The 15,864-nt window shown below is 52.4% G+C and overlaps 1 protein-coding gene across 3 annotated transcripts in view; it reads right to left on the reverse strand.

Moving 5' to 3' along the window:
* Positions 1 to 15,526, reverse strand: part of AFAP1L2 (actin filament associated protein 1 like 2) — a 98,072-nt gene extending 82,546 nt beyond the window's left edge. For all 3 annotated transcript variants that reach the window (XM_042908039.1, XM_042908040.1, XM_042908038.1), the window contains exon 1: positions 15,464 to 15,526. In XM_042908039.1, the coding sequence (XP_042763973.1) occupies positions 15,464 to 15,479 (16 nt within the window). In that variant the 5' untranslated portion in view covers positions 15,480 to 15,526. The remainder of the gene's footprint in view (positions 1 to 15,463) is intronic.
* Positions 15,527 to 15,864: the final 338 nt, after the last annotated feature.

The following is a 15,864-nucleotide window of genomic DNA, read 5'->3' on the forward strand; positions in this document are numbered from 1 at the left end:
AGTCAAAACCAGCCGAGCCAACCTCAGGGTTTTTTCCATTTTCTGAAAACCTTTAGTTCTTGGCTTTACACACAGTCGGATTTGCTGCCCACCCGCTGAGCCACGAGGGAAAGAGTTCGCCCTTCTGCCCACGCCGACAAGACCCCGGGCAGCTCTGGGTCCTGCCTCCTGGCCCAGCAGCTTCACAGAACATACCACTGGGCAAAGCGAAAACAGGTGGCACGCTATTCCTGGTCCAAACGGCTCTTTGCCGCATAAACCCTTGAATCTCAAAAAGACAAACAAACAAACAAAAACCACAACCATTATTTCAAGCAGAAATAGAGATGGAACAAACAATGTTAGAGGCCAACTCTACCCAGATCAAACGGCCCCAGGGTGGGACAGGCACTTTATCGTCTTCGGATGCACCTATTTGGAGTGAATATTCCCATCTCCTGGGTGGAGAGGAGCAAAACTGAACTGCTGCACAGATCTAGTAACTTCATTTCCAACCCATCAGGTCCTAGATGGAAAAACCCAATTCCAAAGCATTCTACTCAATCTGCTAAACCTCTGGCCATAAGCTCTTGGCCGTGACCTGTACTCAGCAGCAAGGACCCAAAGGTGACTCCAGGTGTTCAGTCGCTGGAGATGACTAGAAAACTACTCAACTATCAGAAGCCAGCTCTACTGCCCCACGCTTCTGTGGGGGTGGGTTACAAGCATCCCGCCCCTCACAACAATGGCAAGTTGCTAATTACCACGACAGTTCTGATCAAAGGTAAGCTTTGGAGTCAAACGTAAGGGTGGCTGTTGTGACAACCTCGGGGGCAAAGGATCTTGAACAACCCAACAATCAATAAGGAAAATGACTTCCCCATTGACTCCTCCACATGGGGTGGGTATGGCGGAGAGAAGTTCCTGTCCCCTCTTTCCAGAGGACACCGACTGACGCTCCGGTGTTGCCCTGGCAATGCCACGTTCTGCTCCAACTCAGATTTGTAGGCTTCCGGTATCAATAACACGCCAGAAGCAAACTCTTACAAATTCCCTTTCATGCCGATATCCCATTCTTCACTCCCCAAGATGAACTTTCTCGTATGTATCTTTCTGCTTGTATGTGTTCCTGCTTAATGCGTACGGCTGTGTGAATGTTTACTGGCTGTCAATGCGACTGTCAGATGACCTTTTCTGCTTCTTACCTTTCACTTAGCGCTAGGTCTTAAAGATACGGTGCCGGATCGACATCTAATCCACTGCTTCTACCGCTGGGTAATTTCTCTAGGGTTCCCGCCCTCATCATTCGCCTGTTCATTCTCCCCAGAGACACTGAGACTGCTTCCCATTCTCCACCGGCACAAATAATGCTGCAAAGATCACCTTCAGACCCTCCCTGTGTGGACCCGCTCGGAAATTCCTGCGTGTTCTGAGAACCCTAGGTAGCTTGCAGCCTCACACTCCTGCCAGTTTCCCGGGTGGTCATGTGGGTTGTCCCTGACGACTCAAGGAGCCCAAGCACTCCTTCAGATGCGCGTCTGCTTTGTGGAGGCTCCTTCACCCGCAACCTGCCATTCATAGCCTTTACTTGTCTTTATTTCCATTGCAGCGTCTGCCTTTTTCTGGTTGATCTGCAGGAGTTCGTTGTATGTTCTAAATGTTAGCCCCTGGCAGGTTTTAGACACTGTCCATCTCTCTCTCCTCTTTGTCAGCTGCATTAACTTTGTCCAGGATGTCCACTAAGGAACAGAAGCCCTTAACTTCGATGTAATCAAAACTCTCACAGAGGTGCCTGGGGGGCTCAGCTAGTTAAGCGTCCGACTTCAGCTCAGGTCATGATCTCACAGTTCGTGAGTTCGAGCCCCGCATCGGGCTCTGTGCTGACAGCTCGGAGCCTGGAGCCTGCTTCCGATTCTGTGTCTCCCTCTCTCTCTCTCCGCCCCACCCCCACTCTCTCTCCTTCGAGAATAAACATCAAACAAAAATCTTAAAACAAAAAAAAAAAAAAAAAAAAAGAGGGGGGAAAAACTCTCCGAAAACTTGAGGACAGCAGCCATTTCTCAATCACACAATTCCAGTTTCTTGAACACTCACAGTAAACCACCCATGGGGTGAGGTGCTGTGGACGCAAAGAGGAACAATGGATTTGACCCTTATAGAGTGTAGAGCCTCCTGGTAATATAGACGTCCCGTCAACTATAGCATGGACACAAGGACGATGGCAGGTGGTACAGGTGCAGTGAGCAGTTAAAGTCTTCAGGGGTAAAGGCTGAGCGAGCCTTGACAGATAAGCTTGGCAGGCAGCCCTGAGGGGAGGACATCCAGGCCAACAGAACAGCAAAAGCACGAGTCCAATTTGGAAAACTACAAGGAATTCAGGAAGGGGTGAGGGGCGGCGGCGGGGGGGGGGGGGGGGGGCACACGACAAAGTGAGAATGGCCACAGAGGCTAGACAAACAGGAAGAGCCATGAAAAGAAGGAGCTCGGATTCTCTCCAGGGCAGTACAGGGGACAGCACCTCTCTCTCTCCCCGCAGCCGGTGACAGAGTGCCTTAGACACCATCTGCACTCAAAAGGGCATGGTTCAGGGGCCTTAAGAAATCTGGGTCCACCTTCGCTACAGCAGCAATGTACTGAAATCTCAGAGAAACCCAAAGGCGGAATATTCTAGGAAGAAAAGTGTTCGTGAGCACCCAAGTTAAACTACCGAGGCGGACAAGAGACATCCACAAGACAGGTCCGGACGGTCCCGGATGGACGGAGGCCTTCCCTCCCTGGCCTCAGTTGGAAGCTGTTCCCGCTGCTGTTCTTGCCTTGACGAAAGTTCTCAGCCACGAAATTCCCCAACTGCCAAGTGTCCTTGTGCCGGAAATGTACCGCGTAAAGTCATTAGTGACACAGCGGAATCTTACCCAAGACCCCACCAGGACCTCTGCCAGCCAGCTGTTTCCTCTTGAATCTAAACCATTTTCACACTCAGTGATGGTAAATTTTTTACGGGGGAAAAAAAAGCCATTTGTGGGGAATATTTTGTTCCAAGCTATGTAACTGCCCTTATTTTTTCCAGCCGGGGGAGAAATCTATACGCACAGACACATGGCAGCCGAGTATGAAAGCAGAGAAGGGTTGTTGTGTGAGGTACAGTGAGGGAAGGGGTTAAAGGCATGGGGGTGGGGGGAGCAAGGTCAAGGTGTCAGGGCTGAATGAGCCTTGACAGATAAGCTTGGAGTCTAGAAATCACTCCACCCTAACAGTCTCTTGGCACTCTTGCTTTCTCTCTCCTGGCTGCCTCAGCCTCCCCAGGGCAGAAAAATACATCCTATTGGAAACCAGCAATCTTACCCTTGGAGGGCTTTAATAGCTTTAGGAAATGACAAGAAAATGGGGCTGATTGTCACTTGACATCCCCTCTCTGCTGACACAAACACACACATGCACATCCCTCTCACGTCTGCTGTTTGTGAAGGGAAGGCACTTATTAGCTTCCTCCCCCTTCACCATGGCCCTACCAGCTACATGTATCTCGGACCATAAGGAAGCAAGGGGCGGAGGAAGCCAGACCCCAAGATCAGGGTCCCCTACCTTCCTCCAACCCACCAAAGGGGTCCTCCAACACCACCCGTGAGACCGCTTTTGCTCTGAGACGACTCCCAACCCTGTTGTTACGGAAAGATGATCGAGTGCCTCAAGCCATCTACACACTCTAGAGGTCCGCTGCTTAGGACAAGAGGCCCCTGCCTGCCAGCTGCTATGCCCATGTCAGGAGTCCAGCCACACTGGAGAACTGAGGCAGAGAGTGACCTGTGCACAGACTCGCGCCTGATCCCCACAGAGCGTGGGCTGCTGGGGTGCTGTCACAGTCGACATCTGGGTACCTCTCTGCAAACTTGAATGCACCGGGGCCCTTACCCTGGGGTCAGAGGAGGAAAAAACCCCGCACACCAAGAGCTCCACCAATCAACCAGAGTCCCAAAGTCTCTTTCAGCCCGAGTGGAGACGTGGAGGGTGAGGGCACGGGAGGGAGCTGTGCTTCAGAGGTATCCGATCTCAACGGCCGTAGATTAAATTCTCTGAGAACAAGACGGCCTTTCCCCACTCTCAAGGGAACCAGTGCGAGGCCAGCCGGGAGCGACACCTGGATCCCACAACTCTTGGGGATGTGCTCCCAGCCTGAACTGTTTACAATTACACACACCAAACCAACATCAGCTGGGTGGGGAATGGACGCCTGCCCACGGAGAAGCCAGGAGGTCAATGGGAAAAAATGATTGTAGTCAATGCTGAGCCTTCATGTTTGGATCCTGTATCCAAACCGCCACGACGTTCTCATGCCCCCGCCCTGTGCAGACACCAGGGCCTCCTCTGATCCTCATTTCCAGGGAGCTTGGGGTGGCAGTGGGAGGAGCCCCCACCCCTTGGAGGTTAGCCGAACACAGGGCTATTTAAGGACCCACAGAGGGAGGATAAGAATGTTCTTTCCCGGGAATCCTAGTCACCATGACGCTAACGTGCACTCGGCCAGGTGGGACGGCTGGCAAGATCCCAGGGTTAGCAAATGGCTTGGAGAAGGTGGCCTTCTTTGCATCAGGCCATATGGAATGACACTTCCTAGGGCCTGATGACACACCAGGGGCTATGCTGAACAGATTTTCACTCTGGCTTCCTCGTCCAGGAAGGAATGAGATGCTCTTTGGCAGAGAGCAAGCCCCACTTTCCCTACCCTGACTCTGAGGTCATCAGCTCCCCCTGGGGAAGCCCAGGATTCTAGCCACGGCTACTTGAAAAGCCCAACACTACTAGAGACCTGGGGTCAAGGGGAGGCTCGTTCTTTCTGGGTCTTTCTGGCCTCAGGTTCTCAGGGGGAATCCCTTTTCTAAACTCAAGACTCAGGAGACCTGAACGGAATTGTCAGGAAAAAAGAAAGAAAGTGGCAGAAAGTCAAGAGGAGAGAATGCGGGTATGAAAGAAGATGGCGGGGCGGGAGTGGGGGGGAGGTGAAAAGAGAGAGAGAGAGAGAGAAGGCTGCATGTACAGGTGCAGGAGCAAGCCTGAGTGCAGCACCCAAGAGGGGTCTCGGAGCACCAAACACTCACACTTGCCCTTGATGGTTCTGTCATTAACCCGACCCACTCTGTCACAGGCTGACTTCCAGGGCATCTGGGATACACGGACCTGAACTTCAATGGGCTTCCATGGTCGCCAGTGGCACACGCGCCTCACCTAGCTCAAGTGTCTGCAGTGGCTCTCTCGGGAGATCCTCGAGAGCTCTAGACACCAGGAGATGTCACAGTCCAGCTATACTGCAGACAACTGTACTCGACCCTCACATACGCCATGATCCTCAGCCGCAATCCCAGAGGTACCGACTACAGGAACCCCACCTCTAAAACCTGCTAGAAGACGCACAATCCAACTCTACCATGACTATCATGGACCAGCCGCACCGCATTAGGCATTCGAGCAGCAGGGGTGAGGTTGTCGGGGGCTTGCCATTTTAACCCAAGATCTGGCACATCAACACCCTTTAGTCCCTCCCACTTGTACTAGAGAGGATGCCATAAAAGGCCGGACAATACAAAAGGCAGTAGGGTGGTGACCATCTCAAGCTCATAAGGAGCCTGGGATTGTAACTGAGAACATTCACCCCTTGTGGACCCAACACCATAGAGATGAAGAGTTGTCCCTTACTAACTACCACCCAATAGGTCTAACTTACCACCCAATAGGTCCCAACCCCGATATCAAGGATCCCAAGCACCCCAGCAGAGTTCCTTCCAAAAGGACCATATTTGAATTTTAGTAAATCAGCTCAGTATGTTCCAGGACTGTGGGTATTAAATAAGTCAGTGAAATCTCCAAACAATAAGCTCATTCAACACAATCTCTTTTTCTCCCCCCATCTGGGAACTTGAATATAGTCAACATGAATAAATCCTGTTGTGTAAAAACTGGGGGAGAAAAAAAAAAAAAACAACGAGGGTGGAGGATGGAAGGAAATGGCAGGATTCCCACTTGCTGGTCTAACAGGGAAGCTAAGAGAGTCCCCACAACCCAAAAGGATGCTAGCGTGCCGGGGGGAGCCCTGGGGAGATGGCAGTTAACAGTCTGCAGTCCAGGTAAGGAAGTTATCTGGGATTTCCCCACCCGTGCATTCCCAGGTTCTCCTGTGCAGTCTTCCCATCCGTGTACTCAAACTAGAAGTGAGCCCTTCGGCTGCCCCAAATCTAGCCCCTTCCTAGACGGACCCGCCATAAGCCAGGCCTGACCCTGTATCAGGGATGCTTCACTTCAAATATGTACAAAACATATTTCCTGCCTCTTCCCCTCCCCCTCCAGTGTCCCCCGACAAAGTCAAGACAATTAGAACTAAGGACTGCCCCCCAAATTCTTCCTGAATACCCCAAGAACAGGTGGGAACAGAACTCCCTTTGCACAGGCCGAGTGGCTTGGATAGATTTGTGAGAGAGAGTTGCACGTGTGAAGTTCTCCTGTGTAATTCATGGTTGAAAGTGATCTACGCCCATATGGTCCTTGCGGATGGAAGTTCTATAGCCTTTCAACACACTGTACTTAAGAAAGATGAGAAGACACAGGTTCAGCTACCCAAGTCCTAGATCCAGACACAGTTCACCTGAAGAACAAGCCAATTCACGTTTTTGATTAAAAAAAAAAAGGCAACCACCACAATCTTCAGATTCCATTAGGACCCCCAGAGTAATAGTCTTCCACTGTTGTGGTATTCCACACCCCATCTCGTGGACTGGGGCAGGAAGGGCTGGTGACACCTGCTCTTCCTATAGGAGGCTTTCCCCTGTCTGGAATCATCTGGGACTAGGTGCATTATTTTGCTAAATCGTGGGTTCTCCCTGCCTCAAAATCATCCCTCGCTAGCACGGGCAAGCAGGGCTTCCAAAACCAAAAAGTCAGCCAGGAAGTAATTATGGTGCAGACTTGGGTACTCCAATTCCAATTCAATAACTTTATTGGTGAGGGACGGGAAAAAAAAAAAAAAAAAAAGACTTTCAGAAAGGGTGCCCAATTCAATACATTAGATCCATGTGTGTAGCAACAGAGTTCCCAGGGTGGAAGCTTGGAGCTAATGCTTCACTATTCCATGGCCCTCTTGGGCTCGTCTGCTGCCTGGGTTTTAGGAAAACTGCTTTTCCTTTTCGCTAACTAGAGGGAGATCTCCCACCCTTGCGCTGTCTGCGCCTGATGGAAAAGTCTCTTGCATTTAGGATGCTGTCAAGCAGTCCATCTTTTTGTTTTGTTTTCTTTTTTTTTAATTTTTTTTTAACATTTATTTATTTTTGAGACAGAGAGAGACAGAGCATGAATGGGGGAGGGGCAGAGAGAGAGGGAGACACAGAATCGGAAGCAGGCTCCAGGCTCTGAGCCATCAGCCTAGAGCCTGATGCGGGGCTTGAACTCACGGACCGCGAGATCGTGACCTGAGCCGAAGTCGGACACTCAACCGACTGAGCCACCCAGGCGCCCCTATCTTTTTGTTTTCTACCAAAATTTTTCACCCCTTCTGCTGTACCTCCCTCCAGATTGCTGCGGTCATGAAAACACGGAGACCTCGGATTCTGTTTACCACCCGTGATGGCCCAGGGGGCACTCAACAGAGTCTCTGTCTCGCACCACAGCATCGTGAACCACTAGGGTTTGTTTTAAAGTCGGCTTCCGGAAGGTGTCATTTACACACGGGGGAAAAAAAAAATTGTCCCGCTAACTGCACAGGTCTGAGTTTTCACAAACGCCTGGAGCTGTGGACTCTCTACCACCATAAAGATTTGAAACGTAAAGATTTCTACCATTCCAAAAATTTCCCACATACCCCTTTTGCGGTCAACCCCTTCCCCCTCCCCCGGCCACTACGGACGGGTTTTCTTTCCCGGCAATTTTGCCTTTTCCAGAAAGTCACGTACATGGAATCATACAGCGCGCAAGACTTTTGAGTCTGGCTTCTTTCACTTAGCACACGGGTATGTACCTTAGGTACGAACTGCTGGGTTTTTAAGCTTTGGACTTTTGCTTCTTGCCAAAGACATGGAATGATTGGCTGTAGCTTATCTTTGCCATGGAGGAACCAAATTCTGGATTCAGGGCCTTTTAATAAAGCAGAGGCCTGGGAACTGGGTGACCTCCCAGCTCCATCCACCCAGCACGGAGGGGTTTCCTGGGACTTGGGGCTTTCAGTGGCAAAACCAGGCAAGTCCCACGCGAACCAGGAGAGTTGGTCCCTCTCCTTGGGACAGCCACCGCCGAAGGCAGGGCCGCACATATGCCCCGCTCAGAGGCCTCGGCCAGCAGGCTGGTCTCTCTGACGTGACAGCTGACCGACTGTCCTTCTTCGGTTTAATCGCAAGCGGAAGGCCAATTTGCAATCTGCTGGGCTGAGCCCCTGCACAGGGCTCCCGCTCCCACAGGCCTGCAGCTGCCTTTGAAGTCTCCGCAAGGGCTCAAGGAAGTGGGAAGAGAACTCAGCGGTCTGTTCAGAAGACAGCAGAGCCCCGTGGCTGTTGGTGCTGCACCCTCCCCACGCCTCCCTGGAATGTGTGATGCTCACAGAGACATGGGACTTGAAGGTGCTCTGGGCTCGTTCTCCTCCTGCTCCGGGCCAGTGCAATGCGCCCAGGGTAATGCCGGCTCCTACTTTTTCTACACATTCTCCCTGCTCCTCCCTCGCAGCGGGGGTTTTTTTGTTCGTTGTGAGACTGACCAGGGAGGATGTGAGAGAGCCAAGGCATAGAAAACTAGTATAAAAAGCTTGAAGTATCTAAAGGTTTCTTCTACGTAAACTGAGACATCAGAGGAAAGTCAGGCACGGCCGTGATGTGGCTCCATGCACGAAGCTTAAGGAGGCGCAATTCTGTGCCCACCGCCTTTCCAGCCGGTTCGAGAGAAATACACAGATGGTCCTCTCGAAGCAGCTAGGCTCCCTGGGCACCGGTTGAGCATCCCCAACTCAGAGCTCCCAGGAGCTTGGGAAAGCCTGTGATGGGCAGAGCCGGCTGTGAGGAACCCCCAACACACGCACAAGAAGGCAGGAATTGGTGGCGTCACAACCATGCCACAGAGGTCTTCGGGTGGCTACTCCCCCAGACTTATTTAACGTTGCCTCTTCTCAAAACGCTTCCCAGCAGCTCTTACAATTCATTCCACCAAGCAGCCTGTGAGGCAGGTTAGTGATCATTATCCTCACTCGTACAGACGAGGGAACAAGGCCCAGAGAGAGGGATTAAGTGACTTGCCCAAGGTCACGCAGCGAGTTAGTGGCAAAGGCCGGGTTAGAATCCCGAGCCCCAGAGCGCCCAGGCCAGAGCTCAGCTCCACAAGACCCCTCGGCCATCGGTCCAGAGCATGGGCAAAGCTAGGTCTGCGCCCTCGGGAGCCCTGGAGGCCAGGTGAGCGGCTGCAGCGGGCACAGGCAGACTCATACTCACAAGCAGAAACCTGCAGGATCCTTCTCTGTACCACCAGACAGCAACACCCCTGTGCTGGAACAGACAGAAATAAGGCTCAAGTCGGGAAAGCCAAGGGCCACCAGGGTGGGCTTATGTCTCCGCTGCTGGAATGCGGCTTTGAGATTTTGCTTCGTAACAGGGAAGAATGCGTGTTCCTGTTGCCTGGAATTCATTCATTCACCCACTCCCCAGTTATGCCCCAGGCACCTGTGCGCTGGCCGTGCACCAGGGGCTGGGGGGAGGGACACTGGGAGAGGAAAGATAAGATCCCTGTCTTGAAGGTGTTCAGTCTAACAGACGAAACAGGCATATAAGACAACATGACATTAATTCATCAAATATTTGCTGGGTGCCTATGATGTACCAGGTGCTGATACGGCTATCCCTCAAGTCATTCAGGAACACAGAGGGAATCAAGGGAGGCTTCCCGGAAGAGGAGGCATGTGGATGAGGTCCCGAAGATTGAGGAGAGTTTCACTGAGCAACTCGTCCCTTCCAGACTAAAGGGACACAGATAAGGAAGGGGTCTGAAATGGCTTTGAGTACTTCTTTCTTTTTGTTTTCTGCCAAGATTTTATTTAAACTTAAGTTAGTTAACATATAGTGTAGTATTGGTCTCGGGAGAATTTAGTGATTCATCACTTACACATAACACCCAGTGCTCATCCCAACAAGTGCCCTCCTTCATGCCCACCACCCACTTAGCCCATCCCCCCACCCGTCTCCCCTCCGGAGTACTTCTAGATAAACCCTTGCTGTTCGTAGAACAGGAATTCCACCCTTTTGAAACTCCATTCCCAGGGATGTTGTATCCTGCTTGACTTTGAATGGTTGCTTAATCTCTTTAGACCTCAGTTGACCTGTCTGTCAAATGGGAATGAAGAATCCTCTGTTTGAGAGGGTGGCCCCGGCCTTCCCTAACAATCTCTGGCGAAGCGTTCTCACAAAAGTCCTTGAGAAACAAATTCCTCACGTGGCCAATGGCATTCTCTTTCCCACTGTCTGCTGCTCTCTCGGCTCTTGCCAGGAAATTGATTTTATTTATAAGAATCACAACCCTACGCTGACCTTTGTTGGGCTACCCACGGTCCCTCCCTCATTTCCCTCTCCTAAAGACACATCCTCCCTCCAAAGATTCCTCAGTGACCACAGAGCAACTAGGACTGAAGAGCGCTCGGAAAGGCAGATGGACAAACACTGGACCCTATTTTCTAGATGGGGAAACTGAGGCCTGGAGAGCTCAGTGACTCATCCAAGGAAGCAGAATGCATGGGTCTCCCCATTCCCAAGCCACTGCTTTCTACATGGCACCATGACCACTTCCTGCCTCTGCCTGGACAGACACGCCACCCTGTATCAGCCGGGGGGGGGGGGGGGGGGGGGGGGGGGGGGGGGGGGGGGGGGGGGGGGGGGGGGGGGGGGGGGGGGAGTCTCCCTTCTCTGAATGGCAGAAGCCTTTAGAGAAACATTTCCCGTCATTAAAGGGATTTGCAAGAAAACTGGCACAGCTTCCTTAGCTTTGAAGCTTCTTGGCCCCTCCTGGCCCTTTAATTGTGCTTGGATCCAGCCCAGTTCCCAGAGCTCCTACCCCTTCAGAAGAGGGGAAGGGCCCACAGCAGAATTCCCGCCACCCAGCCTGGCCGGTCAGCACCACAGGTGACCCCTCAGTATTTCTGTTTCAGACCATTTCATTGCCAAAGCATCAAGGGCTCCCACACAAAGAGCTTCAAAGTCACCAGGGCTCGGGGTCAAGTGCTACCACGAGCAAACCCCAAGCTTAGGACTGTGCGGTATCACTTGTGAGACTGTTTTGAAGCAGTGTTCCCACCGCCTTTCGAGCCTATAATAGCTTAAGGTGAATTACGTTAGATTTCTGGAGGTATCACAGATTTGGCGAAAGCACATCACATCAGTATGGAGGGTGTATCAGTCTTATTCCCTACGTGCTTTTAATTTTCCAGGTGAAGAAGGGCTATGTATACAATGTACGTATAACTACTTATCTTTTTTCAGTGATTCTCAATTTTGGCTGCGCGTCAGAATCCCCTGAAGACCTGAGCTGCACGCCTAGATCAACTGAATCAGAGTATCTTGAGTGGGGCCTACATATCCCTTTTTTTTTTTTTTTTAAGGTCCCCTGATGGTTCCTAAGGTTAAGAACCACTGCTTTACGCAAAGCTTCAACAGGGAAAAACCTGAGTTCCTAGGCTTAAAAAAAAAAAAGAAAAAGAAAAAGAAAAGACATCCAGATGATTCCTCTGAAAGCGACATGAATATTATCAATCCGTCCACCTCTCTTAACTGATTTTTCTTTCTCAGACCTTCCCTGACCACAGATCCCAGTTTAAGCTTTCATGTGTTTTTATTTTTTCTTTAATGTTTTTATTTATTTTTGAGACAGAGAGACAGAGCATGAGCAGGGGAGGGGCAGAGAGAGAGGGGGAAGACACAGAATCTGAAGCGGGCTCCAAGAGCTGAGCTGTCAGCACAGAGCCCGACGCGGGGCTCGAACTCACGGAGTGTGAGATCATGACCTGAGCTGAAGTCAGACGCTTAACCGACTGAGCCACCCAGGCACCCCAAGCTTTTGTGTGGTTTTACTGGCTTGACTCTTCACTGCTCATCTCTACCTTGCAGTACCTTAGGAAACACACATGCCCTCTCCTGGGAATCAGGTGATCTGACTCAGAAGCAAACAAACAAAAACAGAAAAAGAGTGATTACACCTTCAACCAATGACTGTGATCCAAATTAAAGTGAATAGCTCAAGCGTGACAGCTTGGATCCAAGTATGATGCAAATTCAGGAAGCTTCCTCGGGACGGTTCCAAGTGCAATCCACAGATAGTAGGTCAGTCACATTTGGCCCTGGACACGCTCACCAGCTGGAAGAGCAGTAGAAACCAGAATTCTTGACCACATGCTGTGAGTTCAGCCAATGCCCTCCCCACCCCCCCCCCCCCCAGCACAGTGATCCAAGGGTGCCCTTATGAGAGTCATAAATATGGAAACATCCAAGGATGGGAGCCTTTTCAAGGGACCCTGTGGATGCTGGCACTGCTTACACAACACCAAAGAGATTCATATACAAGAAACAGCAACTCTACCAACATTTTTTATGAGAACTCTTATAAAAGCTCCATCTCTGGGAGACACCCCTGCAGAGTCTTCTCACAATCCCTGCCCTTTGCTTTTGCTGGAGAGAGCCATGGCTATCTAAACAAAATGGCTCAGATGGGATGGGGGGAAAGTTTGGAAATGTTTCTGTAAGAGAGGCTGACATTCCAACAACTCGTCAGCTCCAGACCTCCCTTTACATCCTACAAAACAATGGAAAATCAGCCCCGAGTCTAAAAATGACAGGCTAGGGTTGGAGGACGTACAATAGGTAACACACACGCTAGGGAACACGGAGAACAATTTCTCCTAAGTCAACTGCTTTGTAAGACTTAACAAATGAAAGAAAACACTTTGAGAATCTGGCCACAGCAACGAGGCATTCTGCCTATTTGGGAGAGCTCAAAATTGGGAAGTCAGAAACACAGAATGAGGCATTTCAGTGACAAAATTTGAAAGTGTCGCGAGAATTCTTCTTTATAATGTTTATATATTTCAAGAACCCACATAAATCTTGCTTTTCCATTTAACTTTGTTGTTAAAAAGATACCTAGTCATCCCACAATGATTCAATCTTACCTTAAAGACAAAAACTGCCCTCAATGTCTGATGAGCATGAGACAACTATGGATTCCCGTTAGAGCTGCCCTGGTTACTCTGAGATTTAGCCCACACACGTCATTTTTCAATAAGAGTTCAAAGCACAGGTTAAAAGAACGGGGATTTCTACATCCCTGGGGTGGGGGGGGGGGGGAATCCCTAAATTCTGCAGCTGAAAGGTGTAGTTAGTAAACATATCCGCATTCACTGGTGAGGCCTGAAGACTTTCTCCAGAGTGGAACACTCAAAGATGAGTTGGATTAGCCTATGCAATCCAGATAATTCTCAAATGTTTCCATCCACTTACCACTCTCTGAGTTACTGCAAAATAAGGCAGATACATGTGTTACCAAAAACATAAACACTCTGAACTGGAAACTAAGTGTCCTTCAGTTGGCAAAAACCCCTGATACTCCAGGGTGGGAGCTCCAGGATTTTAAGCTCCCAAGAGAACTAAGCTCCCAAGTAACTAAGAAGACTTTCTTAGGTCAAGGGCCAAGTCAAAAGCTATTAATGCAAAAAGCTTCTGATTATAACGGGGCATTTAGAAAGAAGACCCCAAATGTTATAATATGCCCTCACTTAGGTTACTATGCTAATTTGAGGAAGCAGCTTGCTCCAGGGACCTTCATCCTGCAGCTGGCAACCCTTCATTTCACAATTCAGATACGGCACATGCTGAAGTAAGAGGGACCTCAGAGGCCCGACACTTCCAACTCAAGCCCTGAATTCTCTGTGAGGGTCCCTCCCAAAGGGCCGAGGGGAGGGGGGAGGCAGAGCGGGAGAGGGAGTAGCAAACTTCCATTTTACAAAGAGAGGGGCCGTGGCTTCAAGTGTTCTGAGAGTGCATAAGGATGCATTCAGTCATCTCGGCATAAAACTGACGTGATCTCAGCAGAATTTGGGAGAAAAAAACAAAAAAACAAAAAAAACCCAAAAAACCCACCAGTCGGTTAGAAATGTGATAGAGGCTCCAGGGAGGGTTCACAGACAGAAACCAAAGGTTGCCAACTAATTTAACCCTATCCCCTCCCCCCTCCCCCCCCCCCCCCCCCCCCGCCAGCCGGCTTCCCGTGGCCTTGGCAAAGACCCTTTCTTTCTTCATGGGGTGCAGCCTAGAATTTAAATCTTTTACCCCCACCTGTAACCAGGTGACCCAGATTGAGAAAAAAGCAGTGGGAAAAATCAAAAGCTAGGCACGACTGAGGGAACTAAAGCCGGTCCCAGAAGGTTCCTTTATGTCATGTCAGAAATGAGAAACCACTGGGAATGAGATTCCTTGGGAATCTGAGCATTTTCCTTTATTACCCTTTCCCAGGGGGAAATAAATATAGAAACAGTATTTCCTCTCGCAGGTTTGGCAGGGACGAGTCCAGGACTGGGAGGTGCAAGAGGCTGAAATGAAAGGCGGGGGGTGTAAGGGGCGTCCGCGGCGTCCCGCTTAAGGGGTAACTCTTTAAGAAAAGCTCTTTCATCCTTGGCTTCTAGACTCCAGCCTCGGGGTTCCGAGCACTGGTGCGAGCCGGGCTGCGGGCACGACCCGGGCCGTCCCGCCCACCAGGGTTTGGCCAAGATCCCCGCCCTCGGCCAAATCCAAAACATGCCCAGCTGAGCGCTGGGCTCAACCCTCTCAGACCCGGACGCCTCCGCGCGCTCCACCTGCCGGGCACCCCGTGCGCCCCCCACCCCCAGCCCCGCACTTCCCCCGACCCCTGGCTGGGGATGGAAACGGCTCGGAGACAGACGGTTACCTGGGCGGCCGAAGGACGGGGAGGGAGTGGAGCTGCGAGCCCACCCCACCGCCCAAGCGCATCCCCGCGCAGGCTCCTCGCTGGGGTCCGCGGGCAGCCCTCCACTCCGGCAGGCGCCCGGGCGAGACGACCCAACGACTTGCTCCTCTGCCCCCAAGCCGCGCGGCGCCGTTGCCAATTCACTCGGGGCCTCCTTGGCCCCGGCGTCTTTCCCGGGCGGCCGGGACTTGAGAGGTGGGTCGCCAAGCGCACCCTCGCTCCTCCAACAGGTGAAAGGCCTCGCCACGCCGACCCCGCCCTCCGCGCCGGGGAGGGTCCGAGAGCCCCGGCCGCGGCCACCGCCTAGGAGGCCCCTCTCGGGGCCCGCGGCGCCGCCGTCGCCCGGGTCTCCGGCCCAGGTTCGGGCTGGACGGGCGCAGCCGGCCCTGCCCACCTGAGTCCCGGCGGGAAGCGAGGCGCCAGCGGCGCGGCCCCACCACCCTCCCCAGCCCTCCTCGCGGCGCGACAGTGGAGTGCGTGCGCGCCGCGCCGGGACCCGCGCCCTCACCTTTGTACCGCTCCATCGGGGCCCCGGCGTGCGCTTCCCGGCCGCTGGGCTCCGGCGCTGCGCTGTCGGCTCTCGGCTCCGCGCCCGGGCCGCCGCGCTGGCCCCTCCCCGTGAGGTCACGCTCGCCGCCGGACCTCCTGGCGCTCGGACCCCGTCCCCGCCCGGCGCGCCGCCCCCGCGGGGGAACTCCGCCGCCGAGCCCCCGCAGCGCCCAGGTCCGTGCGCGCCCCGGGCCCTACTCCCCGCCCGCGGCCGCCCGGCAGTTCCTTCTCGTCCGGGACCCGGGGGCGGCGGCAGGGCGCAAGACTCGGCTGTGCCCAAACCCTGGGAGAGGTTCTGGCGAGCCCGAGGGGCGGGCTGGGGCGGGCCTACGAGAGCCGTTCTTCCAACCGCGGGGCTGC

This window comes from Panthera leo, chromosome D2 (assembly GCF_018350215.1).
Source record: "Panthera leo isolate Ple1 chromosome D2, P.leo_Ple1_pat1.1, whole genome shotgun sequence".
In the NCBI taxonomy this organism is placed as follows: domain Eukaryota; kingdom Metazoa; phylum Chordata; class Mammalia; order Carnivora; family Felidae; genus Panthera; species Panthera leo.